Genomic DNA, 25,720 nt, shown 5'->3' with positions numbered 1-25,720 from the left:
CCTTTCAAGAGAGTTGTCGATTCTAGAAGACTTTCAGGCCATGCCAAGGCATACGAGTTTTTGGTACCATCTTTTTTGTTGTGTCCTTTAATGCATAGAAGTCGTCCCTTTGATGCTTGTGAAGGGAAAAAAAGGTACTCAGCTTCGTTATCTTCATGGGTGTCATTCAAGGAGCTCAGAAACCAAGTGTGCCCGATCATGGCAGTTTCAGTATATCGTAAATCTTTGAGGGGAAGGAAAGTAACCGAGTCTCGGAGCTTTAAGATTAAAGTATTACTGTCCTTGGACTGATCTTGGCCATTGATGGCATCCACTGCCTTTAGTTTCTATATGTTGAAAGAAGCCCGTGGGGTAGAAGTGGGAGAATAGGAAGGAGAAAGTTGTAAATGGAAAAGAATGAGGACTATAATCAGCAAGAAAATGGATATCAAGAGTTTAGCAAGATTAAATGAACTACTATGCTTGGTTAAAGCTTTGGGGATACTCTCAGAATGAAAGAGAAGTGCAATTGAAGGTACCAAGACCTTTAAGGCTGAAATTGACCTCGAGATTGAGACACCAAATACATCAAGTAAACTAATTAAAAAATAAAAGTCAAATGGCAGATGCAAACGTTGCACATGCAGCCTTAGATAATCATGGCCCTTCCCTGCTGGTTTAACAGGAAGAATGTACCGATATTTCAGCCAAAGCTGTTCTATATTGGCTATCTGAGGGAACTGACAAGGGATCAGGATGTTGGATGCCATAGATGGTGATAAAGGAAATGAAATGGTGAACGAACAATGTTCCATTTAACTCCCATCTTTATCTCAAATAAATACGGTGTTGGTAAGAGCATAGATAGGCTAATTTTAAATTAAGATCACATTAATTGCCAGTGCGACATTTTAATTTCTTGTTCACGTTTCTTAGACTTAGCGATCGCGTATAGAATCGGTGTGCACTGTGGAGATCCACCATTGACGGTGGTATCACCTCGAAATATCCGGCAATAAAAAAACATTTGGAGAGTTGAGAGTGGGAATTAAAGATTGAAAAATCTAAGTCCATGGAAATTAACTTGAAAGAACTGCCTCCACCATTGACGGTGGTATCACCTCGAAATATCCAACAATAAAAAATAAAAAAAAATTGAGAGTTGACTGTGGGCATTAAAGAAAAATCCAAGTCCATGGAAAATTAACTTGAAAGAACTGCTACTTTCCAGGTTTTGTATACCTCAGATTCTTCAAAGCCAGAATGCTTAATAATGAACGAGATCATTTGAAAAAAATAAGCAAACACTATATCCGCATAGGCTGAAAGTGAAGGCAAGCCAGAATCATCAATTATCAAACATTATATTTACATCTTCTGTACAGGAATTTGCTGTCAACCAGGCTAGAACAATTATTAGAACTTAGTAAGCAACTAAGCAAGTTTCAGTCAAATACATTGCGGAGAAATAACACCACGGTTACTGGATATTGTTATGTTGGTGTGTAACCATCGTTTGCCACTGAAATTTGTAGCAGGACAGGTTAATGTTAAACCCCAGCTCCAAAAACAGTGGAGATAATGATGTTATGAGTGTCAGTTTGTCAGCAGGATCAAAATGCTCTACAGAGATTGTTAGCTGTCATGTTAGATGAACACTGCTGCTCTATTGGGCCGGTGGGACCACACAGTCGACTCCTCTTGGGCTCTGAAATCCTCACATTGGAAATGGCCTCTGCAAGCACATCCACATAATCACATTCATCTTGCTCCTCTGACTTCGAGCTCCAACTTTCAGATGATGAGTGAAGGTCTGAACCCTCACCATGCAGTTCACCATCTATCTTGGTTCTAGCCAATTCATGTCCAGAATGGATTGCTAGTTGACGGGAAGATACTACTGCTTGGTTCTTCAATTTTGACTTGATGGTTAATGTCCTTAATGTGCGCTCCGTGTAGAACAATATCCATGGGTGCCCTGAAATACCATTCTTCATCAACAAAGTGACAAATATTAAACTTGCTAAGACACCCAGAATTCTGCTTTACTCAGATCTAACAATAAATTATAACAAAAACACTTTATGATAACACAGAATCAAATTTTATGACAAAAATTTTCAAGAATTCCCACAAAAACTAGAACAATCCGTTTGATAATGAAGGAGAGAAATGCAAATGACTTTCAATTATTTTAACAGGCATAACATCAGAAGCTTACTTAGAACTTCATCAGCTGTTATCCTTGATGAAACATCCCTAGTCAGCATTCTTGCCATCAGATCCCGTGCAGGTTTAGATATTTCCTCCCATATTCCTGAGTGGAAATCTAGCTTTACATTCTTGATTGCCTCAAAAACTGCTTCCAAGGAATCTCCTTTAAATGGAAGAACAGAAACCAAGAGAGCATGTAGGAGGACACCAGCACTCCATATATCAACCTTCTCAGAATAATTGCCAGAGAGAACTTCAGGAGCAACATAAGCCGGACTTCCAGCCAAACCCGACAAAGTCTGACCTGCAAAAGCAGTAAATAGGTACTTTCATAAGCATCAGATATGGTTTTCATGAAATAAATTACCTAATTACGGAAGAGACGAAATAACCTATAATTCAAGATCGGTATGCCAACATACCACATTTAGGTTCAGTTACACATAACGTCACATTTCTCATCAACGGTAGACTAATTGGAAGAAAAGCACTAAAGGCCAGGTGATAAGAAAAAACTAAAAAGACAAAATAGATTTCTAAAAGAAAATTACAATCCATTGCCACCTGGCTTAAGACTAACTAAGTCATATTCAAGGAAATCCTTTTTCCTTTTTCGCATTCTGATCACTTACTCAATGTGTCACATAATTCTTATGTCCAGATATTATGCCAAATAATCCCTGGCATATACTACGAAATCTATAAAGCACTAAACTTCTTGCACAGTGCTATCCCCCCTCTCCTTTCTTTTTATGTCTATGCATTGGCATTTTACAATGCATATTACTGCCAATCTGAAAGTCCTGACACTCTCCTAATATATATTTAAAACACCTGAATTTTGACTCCTTTTCCTAAAACTTTAAAAGAATATGTTACAGAATGCATAAACATAGCCAGTACAAAAATTTTGAATTCTTTTAAAGTAGGTGCTGAATATGTACCATTTGAAATTCTCATGGCCAAGCCAAAATCCGCAAGCTTTATTTTCCCTGAGTTGGAGAGAAGAATATTTTCTGGTTTAATGTCTCTGTGCACAACTCCCATATCATGACAATACTTAATAACCAACATTACATCCTTGAATATATTAGCAGCACGTTGTTCTGAATACTGAACCTCCACCATATGATCAATCAATCGCCCCCCAGAGCACAACTCCATTACAAGATGAAAAAACTCTGCTTCCTCGTAGACTGCATGCAATGTAACAACACCAGGATGACCCGACAAGTGCTGCATTATCTCCACTTCCCTATGAACAGTCTCCTCTCCCTTACGCAAAATCTTACATGCAAACTCTGCGCCACTAACCCTAGACTTCACCAACCAGACAGACCCGAATTTCCCATGCCCAATTACATCAACCTTAGTATAATCGTCTTCAACCTTATTCTTCCTACCCATTTGAGTATTCACATCTATGCAACCTATCTTCCTCTTAAGTCCTCGTCCTGGGGGAACCAAAGATGAAGAGGCACCACAAGGTGGGGCGGTAGCAATACCTGCAAGCCTACTTTTAAATGAACCAGGAGGTTTAGGACTTGCATCTTCTTTGCACTTCTTTCTCAACCTACTGTAATCTTCTAATGAGTAATGAGACCTAATATTAGATGATTCCAGTGAACCTCGAGTTGGTCCCAATTCCTCTTTAATGGGTGTACTTTTACAAGCATCAGTTTCGCTACCTTTTCTCTTCTTCCTCATGACATCTAATTTGATGATAAACTTCTATCTAACAAAATGCCTAAATTATATTAATATCTCTTTAAGTGATCAAAATATCCCATTATGTTTCTGCAATTCACTTCGGAATTTTGCTCCTGCAACAAAGGTTTAACAATCTGTCAATTCATATGGTAACGTCTGTTTAGTGTCTAATTAAATACATGATAATAACAGTTCCAATCTGCGGGAAATACAAAATATAACTTTTAACTCCCTAAACCAAACCAATTATTAATTTCTACTCGAAGATCAATTCATTAGAAAATTGAAAAAAAAAAAATTAGGGCAAATAACGCACCTTCAATCCGAAACAATGTTCTTCGCGGTTTAACAAATTCCAGAACGAAAAAAGCGAAATCAAACTTATTTCACTAACGATCAATGAATGTTAAAAGCGAATCGTGACCGAATATTTGCGAATCTGAAAACCAAAATCCAGAGGATCGAATCCAACTAGAAACCCTAGAACTCTCCGATCATACGATTTGGGAAAAAAAAAAGAAGTCTTTTTACGTACCAAAATAACTTATTTTATAATTTATAGTGAACAGAGGGAAACAGGGGTTTTCTTTTTTTTTTTTTTTTCATTTTCACCTGACTGACGTGTCCAGTTTATAAACGCTCGGTTTCACAAATACGGGTGAAACCCGAAAGCTTATTTGAGAAATTACATATTGAGTGTGCAAAAGCATCCTTTGAGTAAATGCGGACTGGGAGTCTAAATGGTTGATTTCAATGCGGACTAGGAGTCTAATTCGTCCGATTTTTCGCAATGTCACGAGACCAACGGGAATTGAGTTAGAGAGTTTTTGAGATTTGCGCCATAAAGGACAGCGGCATGGGGCCCAATGAAGCATGTGATGTGATTGATTTTGATGGTGGTGTAAGGGTAGTATGTTATCACACGCGTCTTGCTCGTGGCGACGGAGACTTGTGTTATGTGTCGTAGAATTGTGTGTTGGGATTTGGGAATATGTTGATGTCTGATTGTACGGAATGTATGTATTGATAATTAGGAATGTTAAAAAAAAAATTGCAAAAACCGAACGTATAGGTAATCGGACCGAAAAATCGATTAGCAAAAAAATGATTTTAAAAAATAATAAAAACCAGATTTCCAATTCGGCTATCATTTCAAGAAAAAATCAAAATCAGTTAACCAAAACCGATTTTTTTAACCGTTATATATATATAATAAAAAAATAATAATCTAAACTAAACCCCTAAATTCACTCAACCTAAATCCCAAATTCTCGATATCCCTTCTCACTCTTAGTTCTCAAAACTCTTCATCGTTAGCCCGTCACCGCGTCACATATACTCTACTTCTCTAGTCTCCCGGCGTCCACACTCCACATTACACCATCGTTCTTCTTCTGGTAGCTTCGTCGTCTTCTTCCAGCAGCTTCGTCGTCTTCATCGTCTTCTTCTAGACTCCAACAGCTTTGTCGTCTTCTTCTGGCAACTTCGTCATCTTCTTCCGATGGCTTCGTTGTCTTCTTCCAGCAGCAGGACAAGCTCCATTCTCTGTAGTTTTCCAGCAAGCAAAAGCAGCTCCATCCCTGATCTTCTTCAGTTTCGTCTTCTTTGAGTTCTCTCTAGATTCCTCACTCTCACTCACTCACTGAGACACACACAAACGATCAGGTATCAAGGGGAAACCAGTTCAAAACCGATTAACTGAAAAAACTAGTTTTTTCCCCAAACTAGTTTGGTTTCGGTTTGAGAATTTTCCTGAACCGAAAAACCAATTCTATTTGGAAAAGCGGTTAACTGCTTTTGAACACCCCTATTGATAACTGAATTATACATAAAGTATGTTATTGCATTTTCAAGGGTAAAATGTCTTACATTCATATGATAATTTCAATTTAAGCAATTATAAAATATTCATTTATTCAATTTAATTATTGTAAAGAATGATTTCTATAAAAATTAATTTATAATGGCTTTTTCACATATTATGGTAGATGTACTGTATACAGATATTTGAATATGTGATGTCAAATTAACCATGAGAGTGTGTATCGTATATTACTCATCATTATCATCCACATGTGAGTAAATGACATGTTCTCACCCAAGGTCTAGCAAAATCCAAGGTTTCACCTTTGGTTTCATAAATTTCAGATTCTCATATTTAAATTAACATTGTTTGTATTTTTTGGGTTCTGACATAGTATAAATAGTGCTATTACTAAACTACCCTTGAAAAATAAATTAAAAAATTAGTTTTTAACCCCAGGTTTTGGCCATTCCCAAAACACTTTCCAGATTTTGGCCCAACCACTACCCCCACTGGGCACAAAAGAAAGGCTGGTGGACGGTAAATGGTGAGTGAGGGAAGCCGATGTGGAGGGTGAGTTTTGAAGAGGGGAGAATTAGGAGTCGAATAAGTGTGGTTGGGTGAATTTCCAAGAAGTGGGGCGATCAAAGAATGGCTGCAAAGATACGAAGTCAAAAATCACCGCCCAACAATAAAAAAAGAGATGGATAGATTGGTTTGGGCAATTCGTCGAGCACCTGATGTGCACCGACAAAAGATGAGCAAATAATGGTGAATGGGTGGATTCTTGGGCCAAAAACAAGCACACAAACACTCCAGTTAAACAGCCAAACATACCCAAAACCTCAATTGCATCAAAAACTCCTCAATCAACATCCAATTCCAACAAACACGAACAAACCCTAGGCGGAGTGGTGGACGACAAACGATGAGCTGTTATGGCCAAGAAGATTTGGGGTTTTGTAGGAGGGGGCCGAGGAGTCAAAGTGGTGGTGGTTGGGGTTTTTGCTGCTCAAAATGATTAGAATCGGCTAAAAAAGTCGCACGACATGACTATCGTGGTCGGCGATCGGCGAGTGATGAGGGGGATGGTGAAGGGTGAGGATGAGAGGTTTTTTGTGAGTGAATGGTGTGGAAGCTGGAGGTGAAGTCGGGAGTGATGAGCGATGCTGGAATCAAGCCAAATCGGCCTTATCCGACGATTGTGAAGGTGGAGGTGAGTTTGTGGAGGGTGATGAATTTGACTAAAAACTAGGGGTGGAAACATAATTATTTTGAAATTGAAATTGAAATTTTATAGAAATGGCTATTTTACCATTTGACTATTATATTATACAATTTATATTAATTTAAGGGTGTGAATATGGAATTTATGAAATCAAAGGTGGAAACCTTGGAGGGATTTCGCACAACCTTGGGTGGGAACAAATCGTTTATTCTCCCCATATAGTATGTCTTTTCCACATTAACTAAAAACCATGGTACTCATATAATTGTTAGTAGTTAATTAGGAAAATAGGTAAAAAATAATATTATAATTAATAAATATATATTATAATTAGTATGATATGTATCATATAAACAATTATCATAACAGTGTGACATTATTGAAAAATGGAAATTCCATTATATATATATATACAAGAGAACATTTCTACAATGATACTCTATATAGAATTAACCTCTATGTAGTCATAAAAAATTTTAGTCCCAACTTGGGCCAGTTATAAATAAGAATAATTTTTACACTGTAATAAGTTAAATTTTTCTAGATCTCGTCTTAAGGAACTTCTCTCTACATGATAATAATTATATGTATATTGCAAAAAATATATACTATGTTACATTAAAGGTTTAAAATGAAATAAAATGTTTATTTAAAGTTATTTTAGACAATGATTTATAATTTAAAGTTGTTACTAAATCTTTTATCTTACGGGTACATTATAAGTCGCTAGCATGGACACCTACTTGTTGAAGCCAAAATATTTCTAACTTCTCAAGCATATTTAGAGTTCATTGACACAAAACTTTTGGTAGTTCCGTACTATCATCCTCACGATTATCTCTTTCATTTTTTTGTTTAATTCCAATGATGATTTCCTCTTTAGTTAAAACATATGCTACTTATTGCTTATTTGGATGAGTGAGAAAGACATTAATACCCATTTTATTAGTATAGTGAAGTTGTTAAATCTGATCACTTAATTTTACAATGACTCTTTGATATCTATTTCTATACTATTTTAATACTACTAAGATAATGAATTGAAATCCTAATAGTACAAAAACATGAATAAAAATCTACTTAAATATGAATTATAAAATAATAAATAAAAAAATAATTTTTGAATCAAAAAATTAATTCTGTTAACAACAATTCTATTAAATTATAACATTTTTTAGTAATAAATTTAGTTAGCATATATATATATATATATATAAAAGGAAGTTTAGAAAGCTTAAATTCAACGCAACCAAACACAGACTTATTACGCACGACAAACCAAAAACGCAACCCTTAAAAACACACGAACACTGTCCATTTGCAGACAAAGTGTTAACAATAGAGCGTGAGAACAATGGCCGAGTGTATGAGAACCTTAAACCCTCTCAAAACCCCTCTTAACATCAACAAAATCCCAGCACGCAAAATCGTTTTTCCTTCTTCTTTCTCCTCTTTTGAGACAAAACCCCGTTTTAAACCAAACAAATACCCAAAAATCTATGTGTCTGTAATGTCCAGCCAGAACCAAAACCAAAACCAAAAACAAAAGTTGTCTCTCGATGCTTTGGTAATCAGTAATCGCAAAGAAGAACTCCTTGGAGATATTAAGGGCTCGCTTTCTAAGTGTTTGTCAGAGACAAATCTTCACTTAACTGTACCTGGTCTCAAATCCAAAGCCAGGGGCAAGGTAACTAATTGCTTATATTTTGAGAGTCATGGCAATGTAAAGCAGTTTCTTTTCGATAAAATTTTGATGTACATATTGTTTAGGATGGTAAAATTGATTTTAAAAATTTTGCAGGTAAGGGACATTTATGATGGTGGGGATTATCTTGTTCTTGTCACAACTGACAGACAAAGTGCTTTTGATAGAATTCTTGCTTCTATTCCTTTCAAAGGCCAGGTTAGTGTAATTATTTAGTATAATTCTTATCTCTCTCTCTTTTTTTTTTCATAGAGAAAACGGATTTACCCTAAATATTGTTGAAAGAGGTAGCATTTAGAAGCATGGTGAAAATTTTGCAGCTTGGTGAGTAAGTAGATGATTGAAGGTAATGCAGATTAGTTATGTGACCGAAAATGTATGGCGTTTTGAATTTCAGGTTCTTAATGAGACAAGTTTGTGGTGGTTTGATCGAACAAGACACATAACTCCAAATGCAGTCGTGTCATCTCCTGATAAAAATGTTACAATTGCAAAGAAGTGTTCAGTTTTCCCTGTTGAATTTGTTGGTGAGTAACAAATGGTGTTGTCTCTTGGCTGGAATTTTTGCTTGTGCAGGCTGTAACTTCTTGTTTCTCCTTTTCTGTGGAAATTGGGAGGAAATAGCTTTTTATATAAGGTTTCTGTTCTTGAATTGCTCTAAATATTGTTTAGGGCTGGGTGAATAGAGAATATAGATTTCTTGGTATTTTGTTGTTTTTGTTATTATTCAAACACTGTGATTTAGATCAACGTGTGTGTGCATACTGATGGAGGGGGACATAATTTCTCTTTCTGGTCAGCATGTTGCAGGGATGAATTTTCTTATTTTAACCTTTTGAAGCTGTCTGTTTTATTTTGAAGAGGTTTCGGATCCCTAAATTTGTCTATATATGTTGCTATTATGTAGTTAGAGGTTTTGTGACTGGAAGTACTGATACATCACTGTGGACGGTCTACCACAAAGGCGTCCGGGATTATTGTGGCAATGCTCTCCCAGATGGTGCAATTATCATACAATCAATCATTCTGTTTCCGTGTTAAATTTTCTCTATTTGACGGCCTATCATTTTGCTGTAGGCTTGGTAAAAAACCAAAATCTTCCTGCAAATATACTCACACCAACAACTAAGGCTGAAGATCACGATGCACCTGTAACTCCAGCAGAGGTTTGATCACATACACATGCTTTAAAATTTTATTAGGAATTCCTATTTCAGTATAATGTTTGTTTGTTTTTCTCTTTTTATTTATCTTATGTTTGTGGAAGCTAATCCCTATTGATTGGAATTGTTTTGGTCTCCTTTCATGAGAGGTCACGTTATGCATTTTCTTTGCAGATAATTCAACTTGGACTGATGACTGAAGCTGAGTTTGATGAAGCAAGTAGGAAAGCATTAAGCTTATTTGAGTACGGACAGGTGACTCTATAGCCCTTGCTTAACTTTTGTGGTCATGAGTTGGTTGAGATGTGATGATTCAGAATCTTTTACTACATTAGTCAATGAATCAGGTTTCATAAACAGATTTAGCTATACTAGAAGATAATTTCCTCTCAAGTCCAGTATTTCTTATGTTTCTTTTTGTATTTTTCACTTAATGGTATAGGTTGCTTGGTAATTTCTTTTTTATGTTTGCTTCTAACGTTAATGTCTTTGAGATTGCAGCGTGTCGCTTTAGAGCATGGCCTGATATTAGTAGACACAAAATATGAATTTGGAAAGGGCTGTGATGGTTCAATTCTTTTGATTGATGAGGTTAGAAATCAGCATCACTGAAACATTCATTACTCTCTCTCTCTCTCTCTCTAACCCACATCAACTTGCACAAGTATACTAATATTATTCTGACAAGTTTCTGTAATTCTAGGTGCATACACCTGACTCAAGCAGGTACTGGATTGCTCATTCTTATGAAGAGCGTTTTCAGAATGGTCTTGAACCTGAAAACATTGATAAGGTATGTATTTCTTTTTTTGATGTTTGCTTGTTATCTCTCCAGTATGTATATGTGTTTTGATGTTGGCAAAGGCGTTACTAGCAACCTCATTTTTGTGTGCGGTAAGTTTTAGCAATTGCATGGGTATGTGAATTTGTTATGTTTTGTGTGCTTTCTCACTTTTCTGTACTTAGATTAACTGTTGTGTCATTCGATTTCAACAACTCTTGACATTAAAGTGTTTAAAACTTTTAGGAGTTTCTGAGATTGTGGTTCAGAGATCACTGCAATCCATATGAAGATGAGGTAATTCACATAAAATCCTTCAGTTATATATATTTGCTTAATTATTTTGTGCTTCTAGGAATATAGGCCAAACTCTTATTTTCTTATGCATTTCAGGTCCTCCCTGATGCTCCTCAAGAACTTATTTGCGAATTAGCTTGGCGGTTAGTGTTTTATGTCTTTTTGCATAGTAATGAGGTCACGTTATTAACATCAAAGGAATTAATCGAGCTAAGAAAGTCCTTTGGGTGATATTAGTAGCTCTGTGATGGACCAGCAATATGCATGGCCTTAATGGTCTTTCTCGAAATCTATACTTCATAATTTTGAATAATAATAATAATTATTCCTTATTCAATTCAGCTGCTATACTATAATGGAAATTCCTAATAAAACAAGTTTTTTCTAGAATTTTGAATTTCTGATTAATTTAAACTATTTGGCTTTGTAATTGCTGTCAAATTTTGTCCGAATGAGATGATCATCATGTTTACCTCTGTGTTTTGTTTTTGAAATTTCTCTACCTTTGTGTTTTTAATACTAGTTATCTTTTATCATAAGTTTGAACTTATGTTAGTCTTTGATAACAGATACATATTTTTGTACGAGGCAATAACAAAATCAAGATTTGAGTTGCCATTGACCGAGGTAAGATTTAGCACTCAATTACCCTGTTATCTTGTGACATTTTAGTGAAAATATTAGTTTTCTTCATGCAGGAGCCTATACATGATCGTATCACGAGGAATGTTTCATTGGCATTATCAGCTCTGCGGTAACTTGAAACGTGTTGCTTCGAAGATGAAAATTATAGTGAGAAATTAATACACAATTATATGATAAGGCATTAGGTTTCTTGATGTACTTCGGTCAGTGATCTTGGGATTTTGTATTCAAGATAAGGTTTAATATCAAGAGGTTCTGATTGATATAAATGAGGTGGCAGGATAGGCCAAATTATTTTGGAGCCAGCTCAGTAAATGTGTGTTGTGCTACACAAGTCTGATTTGGTCTGCTCGTTTATTTTGTATTGTTAGTTATGTTGACTCTTGTAGTCTGGAAATAATAGTTATCAAGAAATTTAATTTACCTATTTATTGTCCTGATGACTCTTGTAAACCAACCAGTACATTGTTTATGGTTTTGAGCTGTGGCAAATATTTAGTCCCAGCATTTGGACTATAACTTGGACAAGATGATGTATTCTGTAAAGTAATGCTATGTATAAAGCTGGATCCAGATTGATATGGGTGTAAATGCGTATACGGTTTATGTTAGCACCATTTTGATTATAGAAAAATAGAGTGAGCTCAAAACTTTTCTATAATTAATACATTGTTAATGCATAAACATCAATATTAGTTGAGATCCAGGTTATGTGATTTTTGTAAGATGAGATAACTAGAATATTGGAAGGAAAGAAGGAAAAATGACAGGTTAAGAAATTGAACTTTAGCCATGCACATGGCTGTCCTAACTCCGGTCTAGTGACACTGCCTGGCATGGTTGTAAATCCATATTCGACTATTCGTTATCTGCTCGTTATCAGGATTTATTATTTTTGGACTTTGCGATTTAACAGAATCAGTGTGTTTCAAGTGAATTTAGGCGGCCTGATGTAGATGCGGGTTGACTAATCAAATTATCGTGTAAGACCAGACCATTCATCAAGTAAACAAGACATCTGCCATCTATTTAACCCGCTGCTTGGTGGAAAGCAAGAATCAAGAATGGCTGAAGTCTGAAGAAAGCGTGAAGTTGTTTGGGTATTGGGCAAGTTCTTTTGTAATTAGAGTTAAGTGGGCTCTGAAACTGAAGGGAATCCACTTCGAGTCCGTTGAACAGAATCTCAAAAACAAGAGCCCCTTGCTGTTGCAATACAACCCAGTTCTTAAAAAGGTACCAGTTCTTTTTACACAATGGTAGACCATTGGCGGAATCACTCCTCGTCATGGAATATATTGATGAGATATGGAAACAGAATCCACTCCTCCCAGAAGATCCCTATGAAAGGGCCCAGGCAGGCTTTTGGGTCAAATTCTTCGACGAGAAGAGAAGAAGCAACCTTAGCTCTTTTAGCATATGTTCAAATAAGTTACAATAATACTAATCTCACTAATCCCATATGAGAGCTTGTGATTGACTTGGTTAGATGGGATCCTTATAGAGGACAGATCTCATGTAAATTGACGAATGTGAACTGACATGTGACGTTAGTAGAGAAGGTTAGTGAGAAGTGTTAGTGAGTGTAGTGGACTCAGAGAGGAAGCCATTTTTTGGAGGTGAAACGATAGGTTTTTTTAGACATGCTGTTGGCTGGATGGTATCTGGGGTCGAACTGTTGAGGAAATTATTGGTGTGAACCTGTTTGATGCAGAGACCATGCCTTTGTTTACTGCTTGGTTGAACAAAATTCTTGAAGTCCCCATTATCAAAGAGTGCATACCATCTTGGATTGCTTGAGCACAACAAAGGCTTCCTCAAGAATCGACAGCTACATCAACCTTAAGTCTTAGAATCATTTGTGATAGCTCATGCTATGGGGAACATATGGTTATAGTGATGTATTTTAAGCACATTAAATCATAAATAATGCATTTGTATGCATATGATCTGTAATTTCTCTTAAAGACTATGTATAATAAACAGTATTAATGATGTTGTATTACAAATATTGCTAAATTAATCAGCACCAAGAGAAGCCGCGATAGTGTTAAAAAAAAAAAAAAAAAAAAAAAACTCTTTGGTGAGTGTAAACCATGAGCGTAGGAATTAGGAAAGGGCTCAAGTTATACCATCTGGCAGCACTATACAACCGGAATACCAAAATTGAGGCTTTAAAAAAGAAAGAACAAAATTTCGTCAACAAGGAAGCCATGACAATGGTATAGGAGCTTTCATGTTTTCCTAGAGCTAGTTTTCATATCAAAATCTAGAAACAGTTTTAACTTGTTTCCACCAATTGCTGTAGGAAGCCATAGGACTCAGTTCACATTTAGTTACGAGTTAAAGGCTTGAGTAAGGGTAGAAGTAACATTATCCATCTCAATGCCATCCTTCTCCATCATTTTAAGGATTTCAAAAGCAGGTTTCTGGCACTAAGGTGATTTAAGCTATAATTAATACACGGTAACTTGCAAGGCCAATATTTTGGAGCCAACTCGGTAATGTGTTGTGATATATATTCTGAGTTTGTCGCTTGTTTATTGTGGTGTGATTTCTGTGGATCTTTTGGTAGTGTGGAAATAATAGTTATCAAGAAAATTAATTTCCTATTTATTGTCCTGGCTCCGCTATCCAGTACGATGTTTAGGGTTTTCAGCGTGGCAATTATTTAGTCATAGCATTTGGACTAATTGATGTAGTCATAAGAATGTATGTGTATAAAGTTGGATTTTGACTTTGAATCCCAATTTATAGTGTAAGTGATATTAATAAAATAGAGGTAATTAATCACTTTCATAATTAATTAATGTGGCATTGAATATAATTGATATTATGTTAAGTGATTTTTGTAAGATGAGATAAATATTAGAAGGAGAAAAAGGAAAATGACAAGTTAAGAAATTGAATTTAATGACACTCCTACGCACATGATTGGTGGTTGCAAATTTGGTAAGTTCCTTATTATAATTTTTGTTTTTGACATGAGAGTAACAGGATCAAGAAGTAAATTAGGAGCCCTGATGTAAATGTGGGTTGACCATTCATCAAGTAAGACACGTCATATCTATTTAAGTCATACACCCCGCCTGGTGGAAGGCAAGAATCAAGAATGGCTGAAGAAAGCGTGAAGTTGTTTGGGAATTGGGCAAGTCCTTACTCTAGGGTTAAATGGGCTCTGAAACTGAAGGGAATCCAGTTCGAGTATGTGAGAGGATCTCTCAAACAGAGTCCCTTGCTGTTGCGATACAACCCAGTTCACAAAAGGTTCCAGTTGTACACCACGTAGAACCGTTAGCGGAATCATTCTCATCATTGAATATATTGATGAGATATGGAAATAATCCTTCCTCCAGAAGATCCCTATGAAAGGGCCCAGGCACGCTTTTGGGCCAATTCTTCGACGAGGGGGTAAAGAGAAGAGGTTACTATTTTAGCATAGATTAGTTCAAATAACCTATACCACACGGTTACTAGACTTAGAGATGTGTATCAGAAAATCATGGAGTTTATGCATGTGGAAAACTATGATAGCCGACCAAGCGAAACCAATCAACACAAGATCAGTCGAAAAAATGGTCAAAGCCTCATTTTATCCCACACACACGTACACCCACACAGATTCTAACATCATCTAAAAGGGCTAGTGATGATTAAACAACCACATAAATAGAGAACATGAATATAAATGAAGAACATGTACATAAATGAAGAACAGAACATAATGAAGACATAAATATCAAACATGTTAAAGAATATAAATTAAAACATAATGAGATTTTTGCTATCTATACATTTCAGAGTATTAAACACCCCTTGAGGTTGAGGGAAACTTCGAAATATGAAAGAAACATAGAAGAAGTATAGAAAGATGTGTAGAGAAAGTATGGAAGGGTAGAGAATATGGAAAAGAAGAGTAAGAGAAATAAACAAAAGTGTTACAACCAAGTTCTCCTCCTGCAGAGAGGAAAAGCCTTTATTATAGATAAAATGGATACCACACTCATAAAGAGACATTAAATACAAGACTAACCTTTTTGACTTTTGGGTTTTTTTTTTCTTTTTTAAATTAAGTAGCCTACAATTTTTGACCAAAACATAATCTTACAATACTGACTTTTTACAAAGATACCGGAGTAGAGACAGAAAAGGCAAAATGCCATTTAGTCCACTATTATTATATAAAGGACAACAACTATATAAGGACACACAGATCTTTAATCGTCTGACAAGTTGGTAACGTGCTACGAGTCTCATCCTGGAAGTCGAGACAACCTATTGATTGAATCCAGTCAGCAGGGATTTGTCGGGGAGATGTATTGGATAAGTATCCGAAGAAATGTCTGAATCTGAGATGTTTGCTTTGCAGATGTACTGTGGCATGCATGTATTGTTGTCGCCTGGATTTATGGAGATAGTAATTACGAGAATGCGAAGCTCTTCTTCCTACACAGTATCTGGCTGTGAGTCCGGGTACCAACATTCTGGATAAGCTGAATCGGTATCGAATGAGCAATGATGGAACGTATGCATGTATGTTTGGCTTGAAGTAATTTTTCAGTTTAGTCTAGAGGAAAGAGTTCCCACGGAGCATCATCGTGAAAGGATGGTCATAATGCATCTGGAATGATCTGATTTTTTTCAAAAAAGAGTTTTGAAATTATAGTCTCAACAGGATGATCAAACATATTATGGACAAGGTCATATGGATAAGACCGATGAATGGGACTTGAGCTAAGAAAAATATAGGCGTCAGATCTGATAGAGTGATGTCTGTGAAAAAACATTATAGACCATGCCATTTTGGTAGACACAGGACCTGTGATCGGGCAAGTTGGGGAGCAAACACAGATTTCCATTTGTCAAGGTTTTGAACCATCGGAGAAAAGTCATCAAGAGCGTAATTCAGGGGTTAAGGTTGATAGTATTGGGAAATTATTTTCAACATATGATGGATCGGGAATTGAATGACAATGTGGTATTGGTGTAACATATACCAAAAGAACCATAATAATTCTTCTGAAAATATGATATCAAGTCTTGGAGGTAACACAAAGATTTTTGAAAAGGGGAAATCTGGATGGACCCCTAACATATCATACATGGATGACCACATTTTTCAATGCATTGAAGTTGGTAAGAAAACATGAGGGTGGTAGCATTTTCATCAATGGTACGTGTTTGAACAAGGTCATCGAATTTAGGAGGGATGTCTGAAGTATGGTTTGATGAAGAGGTGATGAACAGGAACTGGACTAGGTTAATATTGGAACATGAAACATGAAAGGGTTTGGATCTAGCGTTCATGAAACCAACTTGTTTAGTTTTAGGTTGGATAAATAATCTGCAATGGTGTTGGTGTGATCTTTGATATGCTGGACGGTGAAGGAATATTTACTGAACCACTTCCCAGCGAAGTAACTGCTGATGCGGAACCTTTTTCTTTTGGAAACGTAGCATTTGATCAAAAGACTTCATATCCGTTTCAACAAAGAAATGATGTCAACAAAGGTGGAATTCAAACCTTTCAATGGCATTTTTTACTGCTAATACTTCCTTGAAAGTAGAATGAAATGCGGGTGTGGTTGAATTGTCCACTCGGTATCCGCACAAATGTGTACCTTGTTCTTATCTTGTTCAAAAAGCACTGATCCCAATGAGTGCCACCGCATCCGTCTGAAGAATGCGTTTCCCCGAAGAAGGAATCTAAACGGCTGTGTATGGAAGATGTGCGCTTGAGAATTTGACTGCATTTGTTTGCTTTTCAGACCACTCTGGAGGATTCTTCTTAAGCATCTGTGAAAGTGGAGTAGTGAAACGAGAAATGTGGGAATGAAACTGCGTTATGTAATTGGCAATTCCCAAGAATTGTTATCTCTTTCTTGGTTATGAGAACATCTGGGAATTTTTGCAATTCCTGCAAATGAGGCTGAAGATCATACTTGCCATCAGCAATCACCATACCAAGAAAATCAATCTTTGTTTGTCCTAACTGCATTTTCTTCCAGAGAGCATGAACCATAAGTGTGGATGATATCAGCAAGGCACGAAGAAGACGTATATGGATTCCTCATCTTTTGAAAAGAGAAGGATATCATCGTATAAATGAGACAGAAGATCAGAGGGGAGCAAAAATCTTCGTCATGACTTTTTGAAACAGTGAGCAGCGACTTTAAGTCCAAAAGGCATGACGTCCAGGTGTTGATTGGGAATGCAGAAGGCAGTCTTATGACAATCATCAGGATGAATTCCAAGTTGCCAAATCCAGCTTTGAGAGCAAATTTGGAAAACATCGTTGCATATGGAGATTTGCAAAAAGACTTGTCTGGAAGGCAGAGGAAATTTATTATCACGAGAAAGAAATTCAAGGGCTGAATTGATCACAAGTCTGAGTTTTCATTTGGCCTGTTCTGCCGTTTTTGACATAAAAAGTCACATGCCCATTGAGAGTCTGGGGTCAATCAATCTTGAGAAAAAAGCTGAGTACATTCTTGTTGGGCAAGACTGAGATGTTCTAGTGACATGCCGGAATGACTAGTTTTAGTGGGATTGAATCTTCGTCTTGATGTATGAAGACGGATAAAGAAATCCAAATTTTCCATAATGGATGAGCATATTTAGTGAGAAAATCAGCAGAGAATCTGCGTAATAGCGGGAAATAAGCTGGTCTTGATCTGCTCAATAGGATTGCCTTCAATCTGGAATAAATTAGGCTATGTGGTCCAGGATTGAAAAACATCTTGTACCAAACACCATCAGGGAGGATTCTAAGTTTATGAGTTTAGAATAAACATCAAAACCTAGAACCATATCTTTGCCAAGTAGATCAAAACCAGAACTTTATGAAAAATGAAACAGCCTGGGAAAATTTGGAATTTAATGAGTTTGCTGATCAGATGAGTAGTGGAAAGTCTCACTATTAGCTGTGTGAGAACTCCTGATGAGGTTTCCACTGAGAGGCTGGGAGAATCTTAGGGTTGATAATGGTCAGAGTAACACCTGTATCAAAAAATGCTTGACTGAAATGGGCTTGGAGTATTGGTGGGAAAGATTGAACTTTTGCTGTAGGTATGTGACAAGAGAAGGCTAATGATAGAAGGGATTGTGGTGCTTGCTGGATATGGTAGAAATAGTGCCAATAATCTGAATCAGAGTAAGTATCAGTGGTTGCAAACTGGAAAATAGTGTCTGAGGGGTTCGTCATCTATGGAAAACCAACTTTCAACATATCATCAGAAAAATCGATATCGTGAGCTGAGAAAGTTGTTGCACATTTTGATTGACTGCTTGGGCTTGTTTGACAATTTTTAGCAAAATGACCCAGGCGGTTGCACAAATAACACCGATTAGACCGTTTGCCTTTGCGTTTCCTTTTTCGAAGAAACTTGCGGTTCTTGAAACAACAAAATTTGCATGGGCCGGGCATTAGGTGGAGGAAAACTTGATGCGCCTAGAATGAAACTTCTTCATGGTAGGACAAGAACATGAGCGATCTAATTTGCATTTGATCTGCAAGTCTGGTCGTTGACAAACCTTTGTCAGCTTGTTTAGAACGCTCATATAATCATCAAAAAACTGTTTTTGAGAACAAAGCTTTTCCAGAGCAGAATAACAAATTAGTAAATTTCGCCAGAGAAGTGGATCCAAGTTGTTTATTCTGGGACTGCATAAGCTTGGTTGCTTCATGACTGGGATTCAGGAATTGATGCCAAAAAGGCTTGCTTCATATTATGATCATCCATACCCCTAAGTATATGATATTTTTCGTTCTTTGTAATGCTGTCAAGATCTTCTTTTAGAGAAACACCGCACCTTGAAATATCTTCTCTGACCTGGTTCTCATAAAGGTGAGGTAATCCACAGAATCATCATAAAGAAGATACAGAGCTCGGTTAATATTTGGCATTTGGATGAACAAAATTAGATATCACATAATCATAGAGAAGGCCACCAAATCTAGCTGTAAACTGTGTAAGTACAGTAGGACTTGGGCATTAGGTTTCAGCCATCTCAGCTTGTAACCAGGCCTGAAATTCATAATTCGAGTTCTCCATTTGTGTGGAGAAGTCATCGACAGTAAAAGTGTGGAGCTTTGCTGAAGCTGTATAAGAGTCACGTTCAGCCGGAGTATGACGAGATTGTCGATAAATAGGCAGAGAGTCTGGAATGAAATCATCACCTTCAGGCATCTCATCATTGACCTTAGAAACAATAGGTGGTCTGGACGATTAGGTTGATGGGTCATTAGTTAGGGATAAATAGAAGATGTTGATCAGAAGTATCACTGTCAGAGTCAAAGTCACTTTCAAATGATTCATCAGTCGAAGGTATATCGGCTTCTGATTTTGTTGGAAGGTAGATAGAGAATCTTGAGAAAGACCCAAGGCGGCAAGACGTGCCTTTGCCCATGTCTCTAAAAAAGAGCTCATAAAATTGGAAGAGACAGGATTTTGAAGAGTCAGGATTAGCAGAAGGTTGGCGGTCTTCCATCATCATTAGTGCATTGGAGCCTTATCCTTAGATAAACGACGATGAGGCTTAGGAGATGGAGGATCTGAGTGATTGGAAGAGAAAGAGTCAGGAATATCATGGATGGGGTATGTGGTCTAGAGAATACTTTCTCGTTCTTTGTTCTCGTTCCAGCTTGATCTTTTCATCACATTCTTTGGGAGCTTGGCATAACTGTTCAGTGTTGCCAAAAGCTTGACAGCACCAGAAGGTATGAGGGTGAGACCAAAGGTTGGCCAATTTTGGGAAAGGGGAAAAGAGGGTTATGGCCATGCTGATGTGGAGTCAAAAGGGTTTGGTAATATGACATTTCAAGAAAGTATGGTTGTCTGAGTTTTGCTAAGATATTCCTGCTGAAGCGATGCCATTTGGGTTTTTAATGACTTCATTCTGCTCCTTCTAGAGAAACTAAGTGAATAACCATGAGAGCTGCTGACAATTGCAGGAATCCTGATGGAGCTGATCAATTGTTTTTGTAACGAGAAATCAGCATAGTTTGGTTCTGAGACTGAAAGTCCACCTGATGAGCTACAATCCAGTTTTTGTTCAAGTCTGGTCATGGTTGTTTTGGGCTAAGCATTTTCAGTCTGCCAATTGAGAACTGCTTCAACTTGGAGAGTTTAGGTGTGGATCCATCAGGCTGTATAGCTTTGGAAGGAACAACTCTTGGTTGTTCAGTGGCAGTTTCTTGAAGAGAAGGAAAATCTGTATCATAATTGAAATGATGTCTTGTCTTGAGGGATCTGGGGATTGGATCTCATAACGGACTGAACAGAGGGGGAGTATGAGCAAGGGTGAAGGGTTGGTTTATGTTCTTTTGCAATCCACCGAGAGAGTTGATAACATGATAAAGGCTGTTTGAAGTAAGGTGATTGGCAGGTTTGGATAGTTTTAAAGGTGGTTTGGGTTGAGGTTTCAGAGGGAGTCCCATGAGGGATTACAGGATGGTGAATCTTTTTAGCTGGTGGAGAATATTGACATATAGTCAAATTACCATACGGTTGACACTAAAAGATCAACTTCAGGATCATGTTCTTCAAATCGGGAATGAAGATCTGTCTGACTGCAGCGAGCTTTCTTCTTTTTGGTTGAATAGTTTCGTTTGGAAGATAATGCTCATCGATTTCCCAAATAGGTCATCAGGCATTGCCGAGCATTGGCAGTCAAGATCAAATGGAGTGGGACCAGTGAACTGGATCATATGATGAAAACAGGAGCACCAGATTATTGAAAAGAATGAATGGAAGTCCAAGGTCCCGTACTGCGGTAGTGGGTATGACCGGAGTAATCATGAATTGAGTTTGTCGAACGCAAAGGTGGAGCACTGGGAGTTGCTGGAGACCTAAATCTGATAGTTGTTGTTCCGTCACTGTTATCATGCATGGTAGATTCTGTAGAAACCACCGGAGTTTCTTTTTTGTGAAGAGACTCGTAACTCATCACCCAAGAGTCGGGTAACAATTTAATCAAATCATCTCTGGAAATTTACCTGGGAATATTGATGTAGTGAGGAGTATTCTCAGAGTCAACAGTAAGGAGCAGTGCATCAGTAGTCGTAGGGATAGCGAGATCAAGAGCACAATCTTGGATTCGCCAAACCATTTGATAATGCAAAGTAGCTACAATACTTCTTGGATTTAAATCTGCACCAACGATCTGTAATTGAACTTTAAGAGCCTTAGAGCAATGAACATCAGAGAGGGACATGTTGAAATTAGGAAACAGTGTCATAATGATTGTCCCAGCATTCAAAGTTGTTTGTGCTGTCCCTATACAAGCATGTTGATATTGGACAAATCGGGTGTCCAATAAAGCAATTCGAACAGAGACTGAGAGTCCTTTTCTGCCATGATAAGATAGAGCGAGTCAGATAGCGCCAAAGTGCACATGAGAGTATCCTTCACGGATCCATTGGTAATGGATTCTTGAGAGATTTCCAAAGTAACATATTGTTCTTGGGATGTGGCTGGAATTTGACACTTGTCAAAAGTACTAGTCTGGACATACTCTTTGACTGGCTTTCTGGAAGGACAGACAAGAGTTTTAAAAGTTTTAGACAAAGAAGACGAGGACTTGGAAAAGGCTGTATAAGGATTTACAATAGGAGGGATAGTGTCTTGGATTTTTTGATTTTCTGGGATATAAGATATTTCATACAAACTGTCTACCTTGGAAGAAGATCTAGATAAGTTAGTATTAATGGGAGCAGGAAACGTAGATAAAGCTGAAGAGGAGTCCATGTGCGTAAGTTCAACCGCTTGGATGTGTAATATCACCTCAAATGATAAGGATAGCGCAAGACCCAAATATTACATATAAACATAACTTAAGAAACAGTGAAATAAAACATAACCCAAACTTAAAGGAGCCAATATCCGAGGGGAGGTAATCCTCCGCACACGCAGAGATTGGAAACAATAAGCAACTTAAAGAAGCCAATATCTGAGCGGAGGTAATCCTCCGCACACGCAGAAATTGGAATCTATAAGCGGTTTGGCTCTGACACCACACGGATTACTAGACCTTAGAGATGCCACACGGATTACTAGACCTTAGAGATGCTGTCAGAAAATCATGGAGTTTATGCATGTGGGAAACTATGATAGCTGACCTAAGCGAAACCAATCAACACAACGATCGGTCGAAAAGATGGTCAAAAAAAAAAAAAAAAAAAAGGCAGCGCTCTATTCCTCAAACTTTACTAATACATTAATAAATTTTGTTTCTTTTCTTCAGTGTGTATCTGTATCTGAAATTATGGGTGCCTTTAGCTCAAAAGGAGAGAGGAGAGGAACAAGAGAAGGCTGCAAAAGCTAGGGAGCATCTGAGGACTCTGGAAAAGGGTCTTGAGGGGAAGCCATTTTTTGGAGGTGAAACGATAAGCTTCTTGGACATTGCGGTTGGCTGGATTGGTATCTGGGGTCGAGCTGTTGAGGAAATTGTTGGTGTAAACCTGTTCGATGCAGAGACCATGCCTTTGTTTACTGCTTGGTTGAACAAGTTTCTTGAAGTTCCCATTATCAAAGAGTGTTTACCATCTTGGGATATATTGCTTGAGCACACAAAAGGATTCCACAAGATTTTGACAGCTGCATCAACCTGAAGCGTTTACAATCATTTCTGATAGCTCATGCTATAGGGTGACATATGGTTTATATGGATCCATTTTAAGCTACATATAAATCATATTTAATAATACAATGCATATGATTTGTAATTTCTCTAAAAGACTATGTATGATAGATAAAGTATTAATGATATTGTATCACAAATATTTTGCTAAAATTAGGAAAGTGCCCAAGTTTTATCCATCTGGGAGCAGCTATGCAATCTGAATTACCAAAACTCCAGGCTTTAAACAACAAATAACAAACCTGCGTCAACCAAGGGAGCCATGATTTTGGTATACGAACTTTCATGTATTCCTTTGCTTAGTTTTCAAAATCAAAACCTAAAAACAATTTTACTTGTTTCCACCAGGGAGCCGATAGGACTCAGTTCATAGTTTTATTTACGAGTTGAAGGCTTGAACAAGGGTAGAAGTATCATTATCTATCTCAATGCCATCCTTCTCCATCATTTTAAGGATGTCAAAAGCAGGTTTCTGAGCACTAAGGTGCATTCTAAGCAATGATTTATACACTGGTAAACTTGCAAGGCCAAATTGATGGACGACTTTAAGGTACTGGTTTGCATATTTAAAATTCCCATGCTTCTCGAAGTACTCAGCAATGGCCAATAAACTACCATGTGATGGTCTCCAATCACAATGTTTCAACAAAGAAAACCCTTTCTTCATGGCATCTATAGCTTTGACCATATTCCCGCTGTTCAACCATCCCTCCATAAGAATTTCCCAAGTCTTATAATTTGGGCAGCCGCCTCTCTCTAATGTGTGAAGATGTAATAATTCAGCTTCTTTCACCAGTCCATTCCGCATGTATGCACCTAAAAGAACATTAGAAACTCTAATGTCATAATTTCGACAATTGGACTCCCATTCCATAAAAATCCTCTTGGCTTCCAAAAAATCACCTAGCTTCACCAAACATGATAATACACAGATGTAACTGGCACATGTGATCCTCCCACTCACAACTTTACTTGCATCCCAAAGCCGAAGAACTCCCTTCTTATCACCCAGAGAGGCATATAGAGTAAGAAGGAAAAGATACCCCAGGCGATTGGAGGCAGACAGCTTCTTCTCTGCAAGTTTTAGTGCCACAAAGGCTTTATCAACAAGGCCTGCTTTTATGTAAGCATTGGTTAAAGTGGATAGGGAGCTCCATCCCAGTTCAACATTTTTATCACTCAACAGTTCTTTATAAACCATTTCAACTGTAGGGCCCCCACAAATCTCAGCACAAGCATCCATCCAAAGGTTGTACGAGAGAACAGTTCTGGGTATCTTGTTCTGCTTCATTTGCAGAATAACAAGGGGCACTTTATTATACTGTGAAGTAGCTATATAAAGCTTCATCATCTCATTAAATGGATGAGGGCTCACAATCATCCCCAAGCCACTCAGTTTCACCATGAAAGCCTCAGCTTTGTTGACGGCCCTTTCTTTTAGATAACGACGAAGAAGAGGGAGACAGGCAGCTTTCTGTGAAGCACTGTCGGGAATGCTCATAAAATACTCTTCAGCCTCCCCTAAACCGTGGACTTTAATGATTAGTTCCAATCTGATGGCATGATCGCTAGCTGACATCCGTAAACTGTTTTGAGTTTCCATCCATGTCAATATCTGTACATTAACAGAAACATGTAATGTATTTGAAAAAACAATTTTTTTTTTTTGAAGATTTGTTCCAACAATTGTAAAGAACAATGCCCCAAAACCAAAGATGGATTCCCAATAAAACCACGTTCAACAAGTGCAGAATCTAAAATAAAAAGGTTCTTTATATAGTATGCCAATAATTAGTAAAAAAACAGTTGAGGCTTTCAAGAAACTGCTGATTCCAATTAAAATTGCTTTTATAAATTTTGAGTACATATATTAAAAAAACTAATTTATTTTTAATTGATTTTGCAATAAGCAGTTTAACAGAGAACTCACAAACTCTTCCACAATTTGGCGGCAACACCGCTCAATTTTTTTATCAGAAAAAAAAAAAATAAATAGTGGCGCCACCACAATCAAAAACTTTGGGAAGTAAACTTAAACCTCGAGTGCGTGCTTGTAGCGCTTGAATTTCAGTAGCTTCCTATAGATGAATCGGAGCTCCGAAATGGTAATCCCGTGGCCCGAGTCCACCCAGTTTTGAATCACCGTGGTTGCACTGCGCCATGGAAATTTCAAACTCAAAATGTTACTCCCAAGTTCGCCGTCCTTGGTAATGGGAGATTCTTTAAATGGTTTAATTGGCAAGGCGTCTGAGGTTATTAACCTCCACGTAGTTATTGGTCCGAACTGAACCTTGTTGCTGCATTACAGTAACAACTTTACCGTGAATATGAGGAGTAATGAGAGGATATTTACTAGAAGAAAGAGTATGAAGCTTGTACTCACCGTTTTAAATTCGCAAAAAGCGAGCGAATCGCCATAGAAGCCGTTGGAGCACTCTGGCTATGACTTTTATCTCTATATCATCTTATGGAGGCATAGGAAAGTTTAAGGACCGTCCTAAAAAATACGGATGGTTCAGATTCAATTGACAGATTAACTTCTTGAGTCAGTAAAACG

At 37.4% G+C, this 25,720-nt stretch overlaps 4 protein-coding genes across 6 annotated transcripts; 2 read left to right on the top strand and 2 right to left on the bottom strand.

Moving 5' to 3' along the window:
* Nucleotides 1–1,308: 1,308 nt before the first annotated feature.
* Nucleotides 1,309–4,454, bottom strand: LOC116141306 (serine/threonine-protein kinase PEPKR2). 3 transcript variants are annotated; one of them, XM_031426826.1, is made up of 4 exons: nucleotides 4,220–4,451; nucleotides 3,138–4,016; nucleotides 2,201–2,497; nucleotides 1,593–1,957 (listed from the first exon to the last, which is right to left on the bottom strand). In XM_031426826.1, exons 2-4 carry the CDS (start codon nucleotides 3,898–3,900, stop codon nucleotides 1,593–1,595), a joined length of 1,425 nt encoding a protein of 474 aa, XP_031282686.1. In that variant the 5' UTR covers nucleotides 3,901–4,016; nucleotides 4,220–4,451. The 3 variants fall into 3 exon arrangements, with proteins under 3 accessions (XP_031282687.1, XP_031282686.1, XP_031282688.1); XM_031426828.1 differs by having other exon boundaries at nucleotides 1,691–1,970; nucleotides 4,220–4,454; XM_031426827.1 differs by lacking the exon at nucleotides 4,220–4,451 and having other exon boundaries at nucleotides 1,309–1,957; nucleotides 3,138–3,900.
* Nucleotides 4,455–8,248: 3,794 nt separating this feature from the next.
* LOC116141319 (phosphoribosylaminoimidazole-succinocarboxamide synthase, chloroplastic) lies at nucleotides 8,249–11,822 on the top strand. The gene is made up of 12 exons (XM_031426839.1): nucleotides 8,249–8,622; nucleotides 8,737–8,838; nucleotides 9,038–9,167; nucleotides 9,548–9,640; nucleotides 9,718–9,806; nucleotides 9,978–10,058; nucleotides 10,305–10,394; nucleotides 10,507–10,596; nucleotides 10,831–10,881; nucleotides 10,978–11,024; nucleotides 11,451–11,508; nucleotides 11,580–11,822. The coding sequence occupies exons 1-12, from the start codon at nucleotides 8,290–8,292 to the stop codon at nucleotides 11,637–11,639; spliced, it is 1,224 nt and encodes a 407-aa protein (XP_031282699.1). The 5' UTR covers nucleotides 8,249–8,289; the 3' UTR covers nucleotides 11,640–11,822.
* Nucleotides 11,823–22,561: 10,739 nt separating this feature from the next.
* Nucleotides 22,562–23,134, top strand: LOC116141273 (glutathione transferase GST 23-like). The gene is made up of 2 exons (XM_031426796.1): nucleotides 22,562–22,683; nucleotides 22,768–23,134. The coding sequence occupies exons 1-2, from the start codon at nucleotides 22,562–22,564 to the stop codon at nucleotides 23,132–23,134; spliced, it is 489 nt and encodes a 162-aa protein (XP_031282656.1).
* A 125-nt stretch (nucleotides 23,135–23,259) lies between these two features.
* Nucleotides 23,260–25,604, bottom strand: LOC116141318 (pentatricopeptide repeat-containing protein At5g27460). Its single transcript, XM_031426838.1, has 3 exons — nucleotides 25,547–25,604; nucleotides 25,202–25,460; nucleotides 23,260–24,778 (listed from the first exon to the last, which is right to left on the bottom strand). Exons 1-3 carry the CDS (start codon nucleotides 25,579–25,581, stop codon nucleotides 23,543–23,545), a joined length of 1,530 nt encoding a protein of 509 aa, XP_031282698.1. The 5' UTR covers nucleotides 25,582–25,604; the 3' UTR covers nucleotides 23,260–23,542.
* Nucleotides 25,605–25,720: the final 116 nt, after the last annotated feature.

This window comes from Pistacia vera, unplaced genomic scaffold (genome assembly GCF_008641045.1).
Source record: "Pistacia vera cultivar Batoury unplaced genomic scaffold, PisVer_v2 Contig397, whole genome shotgun sequence".
Taxonomy (NCBI): Eukaryota; Viridiplantae; Streptophyta; class Magnoliopsida; order Sapindales; family Anacardiaceae; genus Pistacia; species Pistacia vera.
The sequence above is the reverse complement of the archived record's forward strand: the minus strand, read 5'-3'. Positions and strand labels throughout refer to the sequence as shown.